The sequence below is a fragment of the Thalassophryne amazonica genome, chromosome 2 (assembly GCF_902500255.1).
Source record: "Thalassophryne amazonica chromosome 2, fThaAma1.1, whole genome shotgun sequence".
Classification (NCBI taxonomy): Eukaryota; Metazoa; Chordata; class Actinopteri; order Batrachoidiformes; family Batrachoididae; genus Thalassophryne; species Thalassophryne amazonica.
The window spans coordinates 100,044,373-100,061,920 of NC_047104.1; the positions used below are offsets into that span (position 1 = coordinate 100,044,373).

The window sequence follows — 17,548 nt, forward strand, 5'->3', positions numbered from 1 at the left end:
CTGCACTGTATAAGTTGCCCATGTCATGGGCACTAACACACCCCCATACCATCACAGATAGATGCTGGCTTTTAACCTTTGCACTGATAACAATCTGGGTGGTCTTTTACCTCTTTTGTCTGGAGGGCACGACGTCCGTAATTTCCAAAAACAATGTGAAATGTGGACTCATCAGACCACAGCACAGTTTTCCACTTTGCGTCTGTCCATTTCAAATGAGCTTGGGCCCAGAGAAGGTAGCAGTGTTTCTGGATGTTGTTGATGTATGGCTTTCGCTTTGCATGGTAGAGTTTTAATTTGCACTTGTAGATGTAGCGATGAACTGTGTTAACTGACAATGGTTTTCTGAAGTGTTCCTGAGCCCACGCGGTAAGGTCCTTTACACAATGATGTTGGTTTTTAATGCAGTGCCACCTGAGGGATCCAAAGTCACGGGCATTCAATGTTGGTTTTCGGCCTTGCAGCTTACATGTAGAAAGTTCTCCAGATTCTCTGATTCTTCTGATTATATTATGGACTGTAGATGATGGAATCCCTAAATTCCTTGCAATTGAAGGTTGAGAAACATTGTTCTTAAACTGTTGGACTATTTTTTCATGCAGTTGTTCACAAAGTGGTGATCCTCGCCCCATCTTTGCTTGTGAATGGCTGAGCCTTTTGGGGATGCTACTTGTATACCCAATCATGACACTCACCTCAATATCCATGTGCATTTTTCTGGTACAGAGTGTCCTGGCTGTGTTAGTGACCAAAAAAAAAAAAAGATAGAAAAAGTTGTTTTGGACTTGGGGGGGGTCTGTAACTGAACTCCTGTGTTCTCTGACCCTGGAGCCTCCTTCGTGCTGGGGCAGTGTGTGTCTCCACTCTGCTGTGCTCCAAAACTGGAGCAGAAGGAAGGAGAGGCACACGGTCCGACCCATTGAGCTGATCTGTGCGCACAGATTGGTGAATCCACCTGCCCTAGTTCGTCCAGACCAGAAAAATAAAGTCCACTTCATCATCAGATTGCTCACACTCTGTTTCAGACTCTGATGACGTGCTCCGCGGATCGATCATCTTCATGCAGTTAAAAAAAAAGTGAGAGACTTTATGCACTGTTCCAAGATGCCTGATTATTTTGACACATTAAATAAATAAAAACTACACCACACACTAACTACACACGCTAAAAAACTCCACCACACACACAAAAACACACTCTAAGCATGGCAAATATCATTCAACTTTCAAAACTGATTGCTTTCTCCTTTTGGCTCCGCATGAAACCACTATTTCCCTTCGCTTAGCAACCAAATTACATGGATTGGGGATCACTGTTTATATAGTAATATATTTTACACCAGTGATAAAGAAAAATTTGTGTATTTTTTTTTTTTACCTGTTTGCTGGTAAACCTGTTTTTACACACACACACAAAGAGACCCACGTGAGGTCTGTGCGGTGTCATAAAACCCATGTGAATGTGATTGGTTAGTTACTGAGTTTTCCACTAGTTGTACCACCCCTTTTTCCTGCTGCAGTTGAGGGAATCCTGTTTCATTACAACCCTCTCGCCCCTCCAGCTGAAAGGAGGAAATGAGTCCTTTTGCTGCAGTTGTCTGCAAAAAGCGTAGCAAATATGAGAATATCATCCCCTCCAAAAAACTTGCATGAATTATTAATCATAATTCAAGTTATACTTGGCCTATTAACAAAATTTAAAAAGTGGTTTGGAGGTTGAAGTCTCCACATTCAACACGCATTCAAACAGACCCTCAGAGTGGAGCTGATTGTGTGCTATGTCTGCTTAATTAGGTCATGTGACTTTTGACACGAGGGCGCGTCATTTGACTCCAGAGGGTTACTGTCTTTTTGTTTTGCTTGATGGTGAAACTCGAGCTGCAGAGCTTCTTAACAAGCTCCCAAGTGTCTCCCTGTGTTGAGTATTTGTCAATAAAAGCGTGTGTAAATTTGTGAATGTCACACTGTCAGACACGGTCATTTGTTTTAACTTCACTGTGTGTGCATTGCTCTGAGCCCACATCGTTTACGGCCTCACACACACACGCTCCCACTAACTTTATTTCTGTTTCATGTTTATTCCTGTGTGTCTCCACATTGTTTCCAGTCATCTGTAGCTCACATTCGGTATCATTTATGTTCTGTGTTCATATGAAGTTATCGGACAGAGGGAAATCCCATGTCCCAGGGCCTATTTACACAAATTTGCATATTTAAATAGGACATGGAGAGGGACGGATTTGGTACGTCTGCATGTGTGCTCTATTGCACATTCAGTGGGATGTACAAATGTGCTTGGATCCATGTGTAAGCACACTTTGATACATCTGGATATTTTTGTGCATATGACAGTTTCTGGGTTTTAGCGTGTGCGATGTCTCAGTAGTAAATACACGCAAGTCGTTGTACATGAAGCCCCTGATCCATAGAGGCATGAGTCTACCACAGCCGACAGGACCAAAGTTGCAGGCTGTGCAGATGTGTCCCAGTGACAGTCCAGCACATAGTAGCAAGATACAAGCTGGGACTGCGTACACTGAGAGGCACAACCAAGTGTCAGGAATTGTGAACAAGAACATCTGTGCCACATACAGATTAGAAGTCCCCAAGTTCCGATGGGAGACGCCACCAAAGATGGTTGAGAATGACAGGGCTAAGGTCCTGTAAAGGTGCGTTTACACATAAGCAAGATGCGTTACGAATGTCATTTTTCTGTCAATCGTGACACATTCCTGACATTCTTAATGTGACTTAACGCATCTGAATAGATTTCTTAATAGTGCGTGTTGGTGCGTGATATTCTTGATATTTGTGGAGCATGTTTTTGCCTGTCAAAAAATCTTCCACGAATGTCACACACCATCCTCATTTCGTCTCACGTCGTGGAGGTTGCAACTGAGCGTGTTAATCTGTCTTGATGACTAGTGATCCTTAATAGAACGTGACAACGTTTGTAGTGGTTCCTGTGATGGTTCTTGGAGCCCAAACTGTCACGCGTTACTACGAAGTGACACGGAAATGGTAAAGTTCTGACATGACTTGTAACGTGGCGTCACATTTCACTGTATTCCATGACGAATCAGTTTTCTGTCATGTGCACACAATTAAACTCGGCTCCACAGCGTTCAGTTTGATGCAGTATGCCGAAGAGGAACAGTGACACGAAGTCAGCCAAGTGTCGTTCCACAGTTTCTGCTGAAGCTCCTCGGGACGCTCCTGCAGGTGCTCCACCTGCTGTTGTAACCGATGAGCGGGAGAACGAATCTGAGCCAGAGGAACCAGAGAAGCGAGAGGAGACTCACGTGCAGCCAGACATCTCTGCACCTCCTCCAGTCTGGCGGAGGAAGAAGCGTGCGCACAATTAAACCCTGCTGCACCGCATTCAGTTTGATTGCTGACACCAAGTCGGCTATAAGTCTCATTTCAGTGCTCTTCAGCGCGCTCCTGCAGGTGTTCCACCTGTTGCATGTGCCTGATGTTTAGGAAAACATTGGAGACGAGAGCCGCATGAAGCCACACACCTGGCTCTGTCCGTCTCCTCCTCCTCCTCTCTGCGCCACTCCATGGCACAGAGCCCAACTACACATGCAGTCACAAAGTTCTTCTGAAAAACTGGAATGATCTGAATTCAGTTGGATGAATATGGGTGTGTGTGTGGAGACAATTCACCTCCTTCACAACATGACAGAACTTAACGATGCACTGTTATGTGTAATAGCGCGCAACAACTCGGAACACTATTCTTGACCTTGCGTAATGGTTCCCGATAATTCTCCAGCAACACGTATCATTAATCGTAACGTGTGGTAACAGGTTGCAGCAGTTCCTGAGGACACCTGACGCCTCTGCCCCAAATCATCACGTTCGTGATCAGCGGCCAACAATGTGTACTTCGTGGCATTCGTGACTTGTCGTTGTTATGTGTAAACGCAGCACAAGAATTAAAATTTCAGAAAGACAAGCAGCTGCTTGCCAACCAACTACACATAGTGGTGGTTGACCAGGGAAAGAAAACCGCAGTTGTGATGAATGTGGCAATCCAAGCTGACAGCAACATCAGAAAGAAGAAGAAAATAGACAAGAAAATAGAGAAGTACCACGGGCTGAAGGAGCAACAGGAGCAGATGTGGAAGGTAAAGTTCAAAGTAGTCCCAGTGGTAATAGGAGCACTAGGAGCTGTAACCCCTAAATTGGAAGAGTGGCTCCAGCAGATTCCAGACACAACATCAGAGGTCTGGCCAGAAGAGTGCAGTCCGAGGAACAGCTAAGGAACCCTCAAATTCTCAGGCTTCTGGTAGAGGTCCCCAGCTGAGGAATACACATACCACCCTCACCCAGATAGATAGATAGATAGATAGATAGATAGATAGATAGATAGACAGACAGACAGACAGACAGACAGACAGACAGACAGACAGACAGACAGACAGACAGACAGATAGATAGATAGATAGATAGATAGATAGATAGATAGATGTTCCAATCTGTTTTAAACTGTATTTATTTTTTACAATAGTAGGTGTTATTTAAGAAAAAAACTCAGTTTACTAAAGTAGTGCAACAGAATTACTAATTTATTAAGTGAGATTATTTAAGTGATGACCACCATGTAATAATTCATGCACACTAATCAATAATCTATACTGTACAATTAGTAAGTTTGTGGTTTGAATTAAGGGTGAACTTGGTCCCATTAGTTTGGCAGTTCTAAAGCTTATTTATTTATTTTTTTATATTTTTAATTCATTTTTACTTTTTAAAATCCATATAAGGATTAGGTTGATTTGAGTTCAGTTCTGCTGTAAATAAGTATTTGACCCTCTACCAACCAGCACGAATTCTGGCTCACACAGACCTGTTATTTTTTCTTGAAGAAGCCCTCTTATTCTGCACTCTTTACCTGTATTAAATGCACCTATTTGAATTTGTTACCTGTATAAAAGACACCTGTTCACACACTCATTCAATCATACTCCAACCTGTCCACCATGGCCAAGACCAAAGAGCTGTCTAAGGACACCAGGGACAAAACTGTGGACCTGCACAAGGCTGGGATGGACTACAGGACAACAGGCAAGAAGCTTGGTAGAAGACAACAACTGTTATGATTATTTATTAGAAAGTGGAAGAAACACAAGATGACTGTCAATCTCCCTTGGTCTGGGATTCCATGCAAGATCTCATTTTGTGGGGTATAGATGATTCTGAGAAAGCTCAGAACTACACAGGAGGACCTGGTCAATGACCTGAAGAGAGCTGGGACCACAGTCACAAAGATTACATTAGTAACACATGATGCTATCATGGTTTAAAATCCTGCAGGGCATCAAGTTCCCCCTGCTCAAGCCAGCACATGTCCAGGCCCGTTTGAAGTTCACCAGTGACCATCTGGATGATCCAGAGGAGGCATGGGAGAAGGTCATGTGGTCAGATGAGACCAGAATAGAGCTTTTTGGAATCAACTCCACTTACCATGTTTAGAGGATGAGAACAACCCCAAGAAAACCAATCCTACCGTGAAGCATGGGGGTGGAAACATCATACTCTGGGGGTGCTCTTCTGCAAAGGGGACAGGATGACTGCACCGTATTGAAGGGAGGATGGATGGGGTCATGTGTTGCGGGATTTTGGCAAACAACCTCCTTTCCTCAGTAAGAGCATTGAAGATGGGTCATGGCTGGGTCTTCCAGCATAACAATGACCCCAAACACACAGCCAGGGCAACTAGGGAGGGGCTCCGTAAGAAGCATTTCAAGGTCCTGGAGTGGCCTGGCCAGTCTCTTGACCTCAATAGAAAATCTTTGGAGGGATATGAAAGTCCAAACCTGAAAGATTTGGAGAAGATCTGTATGGAGGAGTGGACCAAAATCCCTGCTGCAGTGTGTGAAAACCTGGTGAAAAACTACAGGAAACGTTTGACCTCTGTAATTGCAAACAAAGGCTACTGTACCAAATATTAACATTGATTTTCACAGGTGTTCAAATACTTATTTGCAGCAGTAACATACAAATAATTTACTAAAAAATCATACATTGTGATTTCCGGATTTTTTTTATTATTATTATTTTTATTTTTTTTTAGATTATGTCTCTCACAGTGGACATGCACCTAAGATGAAAATTTCAGACCCCTCCATGATTTCTAAGTGGGAGAACTTGCAAAATCACAGGGTGTTCAAATACTTATTTTCCTCACTGTATGTGTATGCTTCTGGATGTGGACATTGCTGCAGCATTCTTTCTGAGGTCCCTTAAATGGAGCTTTTTCTTCATGAACTGAAAGTGTTTCCCACCCCCATAATAGGAGAAGCAGCAAATCCTCAGTGCGCCCAAATTATTAAGTTGAGAGAACGAATTACTGATCTTATACATGTATTAAGTATTATTAAGTATTTTTTAAATTTAATTTCAAGATAAGTACAAAAAACTTGATGTAATCTTGGTGATAGAACATAACACCTGCAGCGACAGCCACCATTGCACTACTGCATTACTGCCACTGTAACCAAACACAATTTAAATGACTCTAAAGTCTTTTGTGCTTTGTTAATACCTTTTTAAAAGTTATATTAATTTAACTGTATATTTTGCAGTGTAGGTCATCATTAAGATGAAAGGTGAAGTAAATTAGAGACGAAGCATGCTGGGTGTCCCAGCTGGAGTCATCAACAAAGCTGGTCTGACACCCACATGTTGGAAAGCAAATACACACAGCAACACTCACAGAGGCGTCTTTAATGTTTCCATCTCCTGCTGACAGCTTGGCTATCCTGTTAATGATGGGAGAAACATTGGTTGGGCCGTACAACTGGATCTTTGGGAGGCAGTTCTGGTATGCCTCAACCACTCCTTGAATCCCTGATTAAGACAACAAACACCATTTTATCAAAATTAAGAAAAAAAAAATGATAGTGTCTACACTTCTAGGTAAAAAAAAAAGTGCAAACTGGAAGGATGGTACATTTATACAGTTGTACTCTGAAGTTTACATACACTCATTATGGGTATAAATATCACCAAAATACTAGGTTTTCAGTGATGTCTTTGAACTGCTACTTGTCTTGGGTAGAATGTTTGTACATCATACCTTCATTATAAAAAGTACACAAAATAAATAAATAAATAAATGCACCCAGTCTGAAGCATAGGAGCAGAAACAGATAACTATAGGATCAGAACATATGAGTACCATAGACGTAACGACTAAGCACAGGAAAAGAAATACATGGAAAACAAATGTACAACCACTGGGGAAGCTCTCCATCCAATGTTCACTCAATGTTTTGAGCATGCACCAAATGTTACAGTGCATCTGGAAAGTATTCACAGCACTTCACTTTTTCTACTTTTTGTTATGTTACAGCCTTATTCCAAAATGAAGTAAATTCATTTTTTCCATCAAAATTCTACTCACAACACCCCATAATGACAACATGGAAAAAGGTTTGACATTTTTGCAAATTTATTAAAAATAAAAAACTAAGAAATCACACGTGCATAAGTATTCACATCCTTTTCACAATACTTTGTTGATGCACCTTTGGCAGCAATTACAGCCTCAAGTCTTCTTGAATATGATGCCACACACTTGGCCTATCTCTGGGCAGTTTCGCCCATTACCACTTTGCAGCACCTCTCAAGCTCCATCGGTGCACAGCCATTTTTAGATCTCTCCAGAGATGTTCAATTGGATTCAGGTCTGGGCTCTGGCTGGGCCACTCAACGACATTCACAGAGTTGTCCTGAAGCCACTCATTTGATATATTGGCTGTGTGTTTAGGGTCATTGTCAAAGGAACTGTCTGTAGACCTCTGAGACAGGATTGTCTCGAGGCACAAATCTAGGGAAGGGTACAGCAATATTTTTGCTGGTTTGAAAGTCCCAATAAGCACAGCGGCCTCCATCATCTGTAAATGGAAGAAGTTTGGATCCACCAGGACTCTTCCTAGAGCTGACCATCCATCTAAATCTGGAAGGATCTTAGTCAGGGAAGTGATCAAGAACCGGTTGGTCACTCTGTCAGAGCACCAGCATTCCTCTATAGAGAGAGGAGAACCTTCCAGATGGACAACCATCTCTACAGCAATCCACCAGTCAGGCCTGTATGGTAGAGTGACCAGAAGGAAGCCACTCCTTAATAAAAGACACATGGCAGCCCACCTGGAGTTTGCCAAGAGGCACCTGAAAGACTCCTGAACTATGAAAAACAAAATTCTCTGGTCTGATGAGACAAAGATTGAACTCTTTAGTATGAATGTTTGGAGGAAACCAGGCACCATCCCTACAGTGAAACATGGTGGTGGCAGCATCATGCTGTGGGGATGTTTTTCAGTGGCAGGAACTAGGAGACTAGTCAGGATTGAGGGAAAGATGAATGCAGCAATGTACAGAGACATCCTGGATGAAAACCTGCTCCAGAGCGTTCTTGACCTCAGACTGGGGCGACAGTTCATCTTTCAGCAGGACAATGGCCCTAAGCACACAGCCAATACGAGGTCTGTCAATAAAGTATAGGTCCTTTTTATTTTTTCAAAAACTATATGGATTTCATTCATATATTTTTACGTCAGACATGCTTGAACCCTCATGCGCATGCGTGAGTTTTTCCACGCCTGTCGGTGACGTCATTCGCCCGTGAGCACTCCTTGTGGGAGGAGTCGTCCAGCCCCTTGTCGGAATTTCTTTGTCTGAGAAGTTGCTGAGAGACTGGCGCTTTGTTTGATCAAAAATTTTTTCTAAACCAGTGAGACACATCGAAGTGGACACGGTTCGAAAAATTAAGCTGGTTTTCGGTGAAAATTTTAACGGCTGATGAGAGATTTTGAGGTGATACTGTCGCTTTAAGGACTTCCCACGGTGCGAGACGTCGCGCAGCGCTCTCAGGCACCATCGTCAGCCTGTTTCAAGCTGAAAACCTCCACATTTCAGGCTCTATTGATTCAGGACGTCGTGAGAGAACAGAGAAGTTTCAGAAGAAGTCGGTTTCAGCATTTTATCCGGATATTCCACTGTTAAAGGAGATTTTTTTTTAATGAAAGACGTGCAGACGGATTGCAGCATTGGCTCACAGCCGCTGCGACGCTCCGCCACAGGAAAAACACCTCTGTTGGAAGCCTTAAGGACAAGTTGGAACATGTCCAGCTGTTAAACAATTTCTCATATACTCACTCCACTGAAAGCCATCAAAAGCCGCCTGGATTTTACAAATGGTTATCAACACAGAGGTGTTTTTCCTGTGCCACCGCACCGCGCCGGCTGCGTCCCGACGCGCGGACCCGTCCGCACATCTTTCATTAAAAAAATCTCCTTTAACAGTGGAATATCCGGATAAAATGCTGAAACCGACTTCTTCTGAAACTTCTCTGTTCTCTCACGACGTCCTGGATCAATAGAGCCTGAAATGTGGAGGTTTTCAGCTTGAAACAGGCTGACGACGGAGCCTGGGAGTGCTGCGCGACGTCCCGCACCGTGGGAAGTCCTTAAAGCGACAGTATCACCTCAAAATCTCTCATCAGCCGTTAAAATGTTCACCGAAAACCAGCTTAATTTTTCGAACCGTGTCCACTTCGATGTGTCTCACAGGTTTAGAAAAAATTTTGATCAAACAAAGTGCCAGTCTCTCAGCAACTTCTCAGACAAAGGAATTCCGACGAGCGGCTGGACGACTCCTCCCACAAGGAGTGCTCACAGGTGAATGAAGTCACCGACAGGCGTGGAAAAACTCACGCATGCGCACGAGGGTTCAAGCATGTCTGACGTAAAAACATATGAATGAAATCCATATAGTTTTTGAAAAAAATAAAAATGACCTATACTTTATTGACAGCCCTCGTATGTCAAAGGAGTGGCTTCAGGACAACTCTGAGGATGTAATTGCTACCAATTGATTTCTTGATTGATTGTGATTTCTTACTTTTTCATGTTGTCATTATGGGGTGTTGTGAATAGAATTTTGTGGGAAAAAATGAATTTCCTCCATTTAAGAAAAAGGGTGTAACTTAAAAGTGGAAAAAGTGAAGTGCTGTGAATACTTTTCGGATCCATTGTATGAGGCCCTCTTCTTTTTTGGTGTCACTCCTGCAGGAGCTGTCTGAGGTGCTGAACTGTGGTGGTGGTGGTGGTGGGGGGTGTTCAAACTTTTGGCTGGTGCTGTATGTCTCATAATCACGTGTCATAGTCTAGACACTCGCAAAGTCCGGTTTGTTTGACTAGGGTGGGGGTTCAGAGCCATGGATGGAGCCAGGCTGCTGGCATGCATCTGGCCCTACTTGCAGAGGTGTTCTGACCAAGTGAGGAAAAGATAAATTATAAATGAGTTCACTTTCCTGCAGGCTCATTCGCTGCTGATTAAAAGGATGTTTTATAGTAAGCTTCCTAACTGAGACATCTCCAAAAGGAGTGTGTCTGTTGTACAGATACACAGAGGTGCAAACAACACAGGAGCACGGACCAAATATAAGCTGATTAAATTAATTAAACTTATCACTGAGACAACTTTTCAATGTTATTTCAAACGGGATAAAACCATCTTTATTTCATTCAGTAACATTTGGGTTCCAAACAGGTCTGGTTTCTCACCTGGTTGATGTACATGACTTGTGATCACCAGAGCACCAAAGCTGCAAAATATTTCTTCTTCTTATCATGCATGCAGTATGTTTGACTGATGCATCCCTTTCTGCATAGAATATTCAGGTGGGTCAGGTATCATATGGGGAGGTCAGGGGAAATAATTCCCAGAAATCCTCATTATCTTGCCACTTTGCAATGTAAAATATGCAGAATGTGTGCATGCGTGTATTTTGCACCTTTTACTTTCTGTAAAATAATTAGGAATGATCTAATGTTATATTAATATTGTGTAAACATAAGTGTTTGTGGAAAAGGAGTTTTCTGCTATTAAAGTCCTGCCATGGAACCATGAAAAAGACGCATTTGATAAACATACTTGCGTCTTTGGCTCGCCTGCATTGTGTGCAAATTAGTCTACAGCTCTGAATGCAGATTAAAATTATGAATAAATAATCCAAGCAAGCCATTAGTCTCCTTTTCTTTTCACACTCTTCTCCTCATACTCGCCTCATATTTTTGTCTTTCCAACTTTACTGTGCCAGCCGCCGACATCCTCACCTCTGTGGCACAGACACGGTACCACTGCTTCACACAACAATGAACCAGTTGCTATATTCAAGACTCACAGGAGACGCTCTGCAACTAACTGTCAGCCCGCCACAAATCACCGACACCCATTTTTTTTCTGTGAGCAAATGTGACACGCACACCTGCAACATTTTGTTGTGAAATAGTCAATTACCAGTTCTGTTTTCTGTTTGTGGAAATCCGTGAGTTTTTCCAAACATACCAGAACCCAAATCTAGATTCTAGCCAAGAACAGCCAACACTGACAACAAACCAGACTTGAAAAGACCAACTGAAGTTCTCTGGCTGCAGGGAGGAGTTAAACGAGCAAGAATGCAAAATATAATTGGGCAAGAGCCTGTGGGAGAGCGCAGGAGCACTCAGTGGAGGTTTTGTTTTGTAAAACTGTCTCGTCCATAGTTTTATGTTTAACTGTCTGTGGCTATAAGGATGTTGTTACATACAGCTTTAGAAAGCTGTGAGATATTGTATCATACAAATCTAGATGCTCATCCACACGGTAAAAAAAAAAAAAATAGTGACCTCATGGCAACCAGCTGCAATGCCTTTTTGAAGTTACAGATATTATTGCACGTGAACTATCAAAACATAACAAAAACTAAGAAAACTTAAAGCTCAAGACGACCCGCTGCATATATTGACTTTGACTGTACTCAACTTAAAAACATTAGTGAGATGTTATGTTTTTAAACTAACACTCAAAATGAATATGTACAGCGGGTTGTCTTGAGTTTTTAACTTTCTGAACTTTTTTCAAAATTATTATTACAGTGCACATGCACTAAACAAATTTGTCCTCATTACACAGAGCTCATAACAGTAAGTAGGACTGGACTTCCTCACCTTCACATTCATCATCCTCAGGGTTGAAATTAATGGGAAAATCGTGAGACACCTGTGGGTGCAGAAAGAAAAAAAAAAATGAATCTTCTTCACAGAGTACACATTGTGCAGTCCCTTTTTTATTATTCAATGTTTTCTGTTTACTTGGTGGATTTTGTGAAATAGTGGTTCTTATCATAGCCTGATGGTATGTGGCTTTGTGACAATGCGACAGAACTCAAGTATGACAGTAAGAAGTGTGCATTTCCACACAAAAATCCTTGAAATTTGTTGTGAGACAAAAGCAACAAGTGATCTGCCCTGAAGGAACAGTAGCTCTACATTAGAGGGACACGTATTTGGTCACTCAGGAACATTTGAATCCTCACGTATTTGACCCAGAAAAAGTAGATTAAGTTTAGCACCTTTGGAACATGCCAAAGAGGACTGTGAGATGAATTTATATCCCAGATGTCTTGAGTCTACAGACTTGGCAATGATTTAATGTGGCCTTTTTTTTTACACACTGAGCTGGATATGACCCAGAAAATGAAGGTTGAGTTTGGCACCTTCTGAACTCATGCAAGATGGTTGTGAAGGGGAACTCATACGTTAAAGTGGGATTTGACACATGAGGGAACACTGAAATCCAGTGCAGCAGTGCACCATTCCAGGATGATTATTGTATTGTGCTACAAATTATTGGACCCTCAGACATCAAGATGAGGATGAGCTGCTGCAAGATAATGGAGCAGCCAGAAGGAGACATTATGCCAAGTTCATGACGTATCATAAAGTTGAAAATTACAAGCTCTGACTTGGAGAAAAAAATTATTTGAACACATGGTCTTTATCTAAATCTATCGATCTAAATACTTTATCTAAATTCTGGGTCTTTAAGTGAAGCTTAGGGCTAGTGGCTGGCAATCACCTTAGTATTTCTTCTGTCTTTTCTTGTTGCTTAATGCTGACAAATTACACTGTATTTGTCTTTCTGATGCCTGATTCTGCTTTTTCTCGTTTCTCTGTTTTCTCTCTGTTTGAGGTGTGGCTCCATCCAGAGATCAAATCAAATCAAATCAATTTTATTTATATAGCGCCAAATCACAACAAACAGTTGCCCCAAGGCGCTTTATATTGTAAGGCAAAGCCATACAATAATTACGGAAAAACCCCAACGGTCAAAACGACCCCCTGTGAGCAAGCACTTGGCGACAGTGGGAAGGAAAAACTCCCTTTTAACAGGAAGAAACCTCCAGCAGAACCAGGCTCAGGGAGGGGCAGTCTTCTGCTGGGACTGGTTGGGGCTGAGGGAGAGAACCAGGAAAAACACATGCTGTGAAGGGGAGCAGAGATCAATCACTAATGATTAAATGCAGAGTGGTGCATACAGAGCAAAAAGAGAAAGAAACACTCAGTGCATCATGGGAACCCCCCAGCAGTCTAAGTCTAGCAGCATAACTAAGGGATGGTTCAGATCCAGCCCTAACTATAAGCTTTAGCAAAAAGGAAAGTTTTAAGCCTAATCTTAAAAGTAGAGAGGGTGTCTGTCTCCCTAATCCGAATTGGGAGCTGGTTCCACAGGAGAGGAGCCTGAAAGCTGAAGGCTCTGCCTCCCATTCTACTCTTACAAACCCTAGGAACTACAAGTAAGCCTGCAGTCTGAGAGCAAAGCGCTCTATTGGGGTGATATGGTACTATGAGGTCCCTAAGATAAGATGGGACCTGATTATTCAAAACCTTATAAGTAAGAAGAAGAATCTATTCTAGAATTAACAGGAAGCCAATGAAGAGAGGCCAATATGGGTGAGATATGCTCTCTCCTTCTAGTCCCTGTCAGTACTCTAGCTGCAGCATTTTGAATTAACTGAAGGCTTTTTAGGGAACTTTTAGGACAACCTGATAATAATGAATTACAATAGTCCAGCCTAGAGGAAATAAATGCATGAATTAGTTTTTCAGCATCACTCTGAGACAAGACCTTTCTAATTTTAGAGGTATTTAGAGATGGGTGTGGTATCTGCACCGGCGACATTTCCTGTATGTTCTTTTTGTGAATTGTTTTGTAATTTGTGTCTATAGCATGGTCCAAGCAGAGGGTCACCCCTTTGAGTCCGGTCTGCTTGAGGTTTCTTCGTCAGAGGGAGTTTTTCCTTACCACTGTTGCTGTGGGGGTTGGTAAGGCTAGACCTTACTTGTGTGAAGTGCCTTGAGGCAACCTTGTTGTGATTTGGAGCTATATAAGTGAAAATAAATTGAAATTGAAAATGGTCAGACTGGAATTTTTCTGTTGCTGAGAAACCCAGCCAGAAATGTAATGCTATAATCCTTCATTATAACTGTTGAAACAATAATATTACAAATGCTATTTTATTACAAAATAATTGACTTTGTCTGCAATGTGTTTGAATGATTGTACATGAGTGACATTGCCAGTGGTCTAGTTTTTGCAAAGATGTCTGCAACAATGATTGATATTATCACTGAGTCCAGATCACAAACAGAAATACACTCATCTGACACATTTTCCATGTGACTCATCCACAGCAAACAGTTGTAACACCTTACACAGTCCTACTACAAGACAACAATAAACCTTGAATATATTACTCCATGCATCCATATCATTTTTTCAATCAACTCTGAATTTTCCAGCTTTGGTTTTCTGAGTCATCTAGAACCACTGGTGGGCACAGTTCAGCTAATCCGATAGCAGATAATTCTCGAAGCTAATGTTTTTGCTATTGGATTAGCTTTTCAGATAAATTTTAAAACTATCATCGGACCAATTATCTTCCGATAAATTTAGTTCTGACAAATTTCAGTCCAATAACATTTTCTTTGCTGGTAAGGTTTAACGGTCAAAAACATTTGTAAACCCTAAAGTCAAACATTTTAGTCCGTTTGTTGTGTGTTTCTAGCCACGGAGCAGACTGGCTGCTAAGTTGGTTCCACTCCTCCAGCCAATGCAAAGGAGTCGGTATCGAGTTATTTGGTCACATGACTTTTAGTCAGGATTCTGACATTTTGCTGATTGGCTGAGACACGCTGCTCTCTGATTGGCTGCAGCCTTTGTTTACAACGTAGCACTGGTACCACAGTCTCTAGAGGAGTGGAACCAACTTACATTTTCGGCGGTTACGCCACAGCCAATCACAGAGCGTGGCGTGACAGCCAATAGCGGTCATCGTATCAGATGGACCAATCACAGCCATGTTTTCAAAAACACGCTACCAGTCTCTTTGTATAAGAGACTGGTAAGCAATAAGAGACTGTCATCAGCAAGCGACAGGCAGCCGCTTGCTGATGACATCATCATTAAGCGCAAAACATGATTGGCTGGTCGATGCAGGAAGCATTGTGGGTAGTGTAGTTCAGGTTCACTTTGCACGTTACAGTGACTTGACAACTCGACACAAAAACAAAACAGACTAATTTTAACATGATTTTATTTTATTTTTTGTGGCTGTAATTTAATTGCCAAGACTCGATGGGGAAGAGGAGCTCTCATGGCGCAGGTGTGTATACAGAGGGAGGGACTTTTCTTCACGTTTAGACATTGTTTTGGATTTAAAACGTGGATTATTTATTCAGATTAATCCCACTGAAACTAACAGGTAAGAATTTATATTTACTACGTGTATTTTACTCTGCCAATCAATGCATTAATGGCTATATTTCGGTTGTTCAAGCGGCAGGGTTCAAAGCATGTGAAAAAAAGCAGCAGCTTTTAGCTCGTAAATTATGGTGTATCTAAAACTGAGATAAACTGTGACTTCTAATACTGTGTGTTACTGCTTTTGAAAGATGATGACAGTGATACAGTGAGTAACACACACACACACACACACACACACACACACACACACACACACACACACACACACACACACACACTACCTTTTGAGTAAAGTGTATATCAACTTTCTGAGAAACTCCTGGATGAATGGGGACTGCTAATGGGGAAAAAAATAGAAGTACCAGCACACTAGCCACTTTTGACACTACCCTTCTGGACCATCTTTAGCCCTGCATGTCACCTACCAACACACACAACAAGTCCATCTCCACCTCTCAAAAGTAGTCATCTATCTGCCACTGCCAGATGAAACATGGACATTTCTTTGGCTTTCTCCAGCTGCTCGCGTCCTCAATATTGATAACCTTGTCATTTGAGTCTCCTTAAGTGACCGTTCATTTGTCACAAAGTCATTCCAGCTGTACCCAAGGATTCTCCTAAGAGACCTTTACCAAAGATATCCAGTTGCCATCTTTGGTCACTTGTTAGTATCAAAGTCAAACAACTTTACAGGAAGATAGGTAGCACTAGGACCTTAAAGACTTGAACCTTCATTGTACTGTAAAGATATCAGTATCACTAAACGTGCCTATCCACCCACTGCCTTCATAAGCTCTTCCCAGGCATCTCTAGATCTCAAAGGCCAAGGACCCAGAGACATGAATATCACTGCTGTGATAAGTGAATGTCTCTAGAAATTCAACACTTTAACCACATACAGATATACGAGGTCTATTAGAAAAGAAACCGACAGTTTTATTTTTTTTAAAAACTATATGGATTTGAATCACGTGTGATTACATCAGCCAACCTTGAACCCTCGTGCGCATGCATGAGTTTTTTCACACCTGTCGGTGACGTCATTCGCCTGTGAGCACGCCTTGTGGAAGGAGTGGTCCAGCCCCCTCGTCGGATTTTCATTGTCTGAGAAGTTGCTGAGAGACTGGCGCTGTGCTTGATTAAAATTTTTTCAAGAACTGTGAGGCACATCCGAGTGGAGACCATTTGAGAAATTCAGCTGGTTTTCGGTGTAAATTTTAACGGCTGATGAGAGATTTTGGATTGTTTCTATCTCTGTAAGGACTTCCCATGGAGCGGGACGTCGCGCAGCGCTCCGAGGCGACGTCGTCATCCTGTTTCAAGCTGAAAACCTCCAAATTTAAGCCTCTGTTGACCCAGGACGTTGTGAGAGAACAGAGAACTTTCATAAGAGGTCGGAATCAGCAGTTTATCCGGACATTCCACTGTTAAAGGAGATTGTTTTAATGAAAGACGTGCGGACGGATTGGCGCATCAGCTCGCAGCCTGCGCGGCGCGCCCGCCACAGGAAAGGTTGGATACTTTTCTCACAGACCTCGTACTTCTCATGGCTGAGTCCAAGAAGTCAATGACGGCCTGGATTTGAGTCTTGATCCAGGACAATCACAATCCCAGACACTCCAATTCTTCACTCAGCTTTTCAAGTCCTGCAATCAGGTTATCCATCAATTTTGCAAAGATCACAGCATCGTCTGCAAAGTCAAGGTCAGGAACCTTTCCTCTAAAACAGAGGCACCTAAGCTGTTGGTTTCTACAAACCCACCCAACCTCCAGTCCATGCAAGCACAGTGTAGGAGCTAGAAACCATCCCTGATGAATGCCAGTTTTCACTGGAAAAAACTCCTGAGTTTCTGCCCCAGCACCGCACAGCATTCACCTTATCTGTGTAAAGCAGATGATGATGTCCAGCAATGTCTTGGGGATCCCACAAATTCTTTGGATGACCAA

The 17,548-nt window shown here is 42.2% G+C and overlaps 1 protein-coding gene across 1 annotated transcript in view; it reads right to left on the bottom strand.

Moving 5' to 3' along the window:
* Positions 1–17,548, bottom strand: part of cpne7 (copine VII) — a 195,920-nt gene that overhangs the window by 10,955 nt on the left and 167,417 nt on the right. The window contains 2 exon segments of the mRNA XM_034190465.1: positions 6,725–6,858; positions 12,004–12,055. Coding sequence (XP_034046356.1) covers positions 6,725–6,858; positions 12,004–12,055 — 186 coding nt within the window.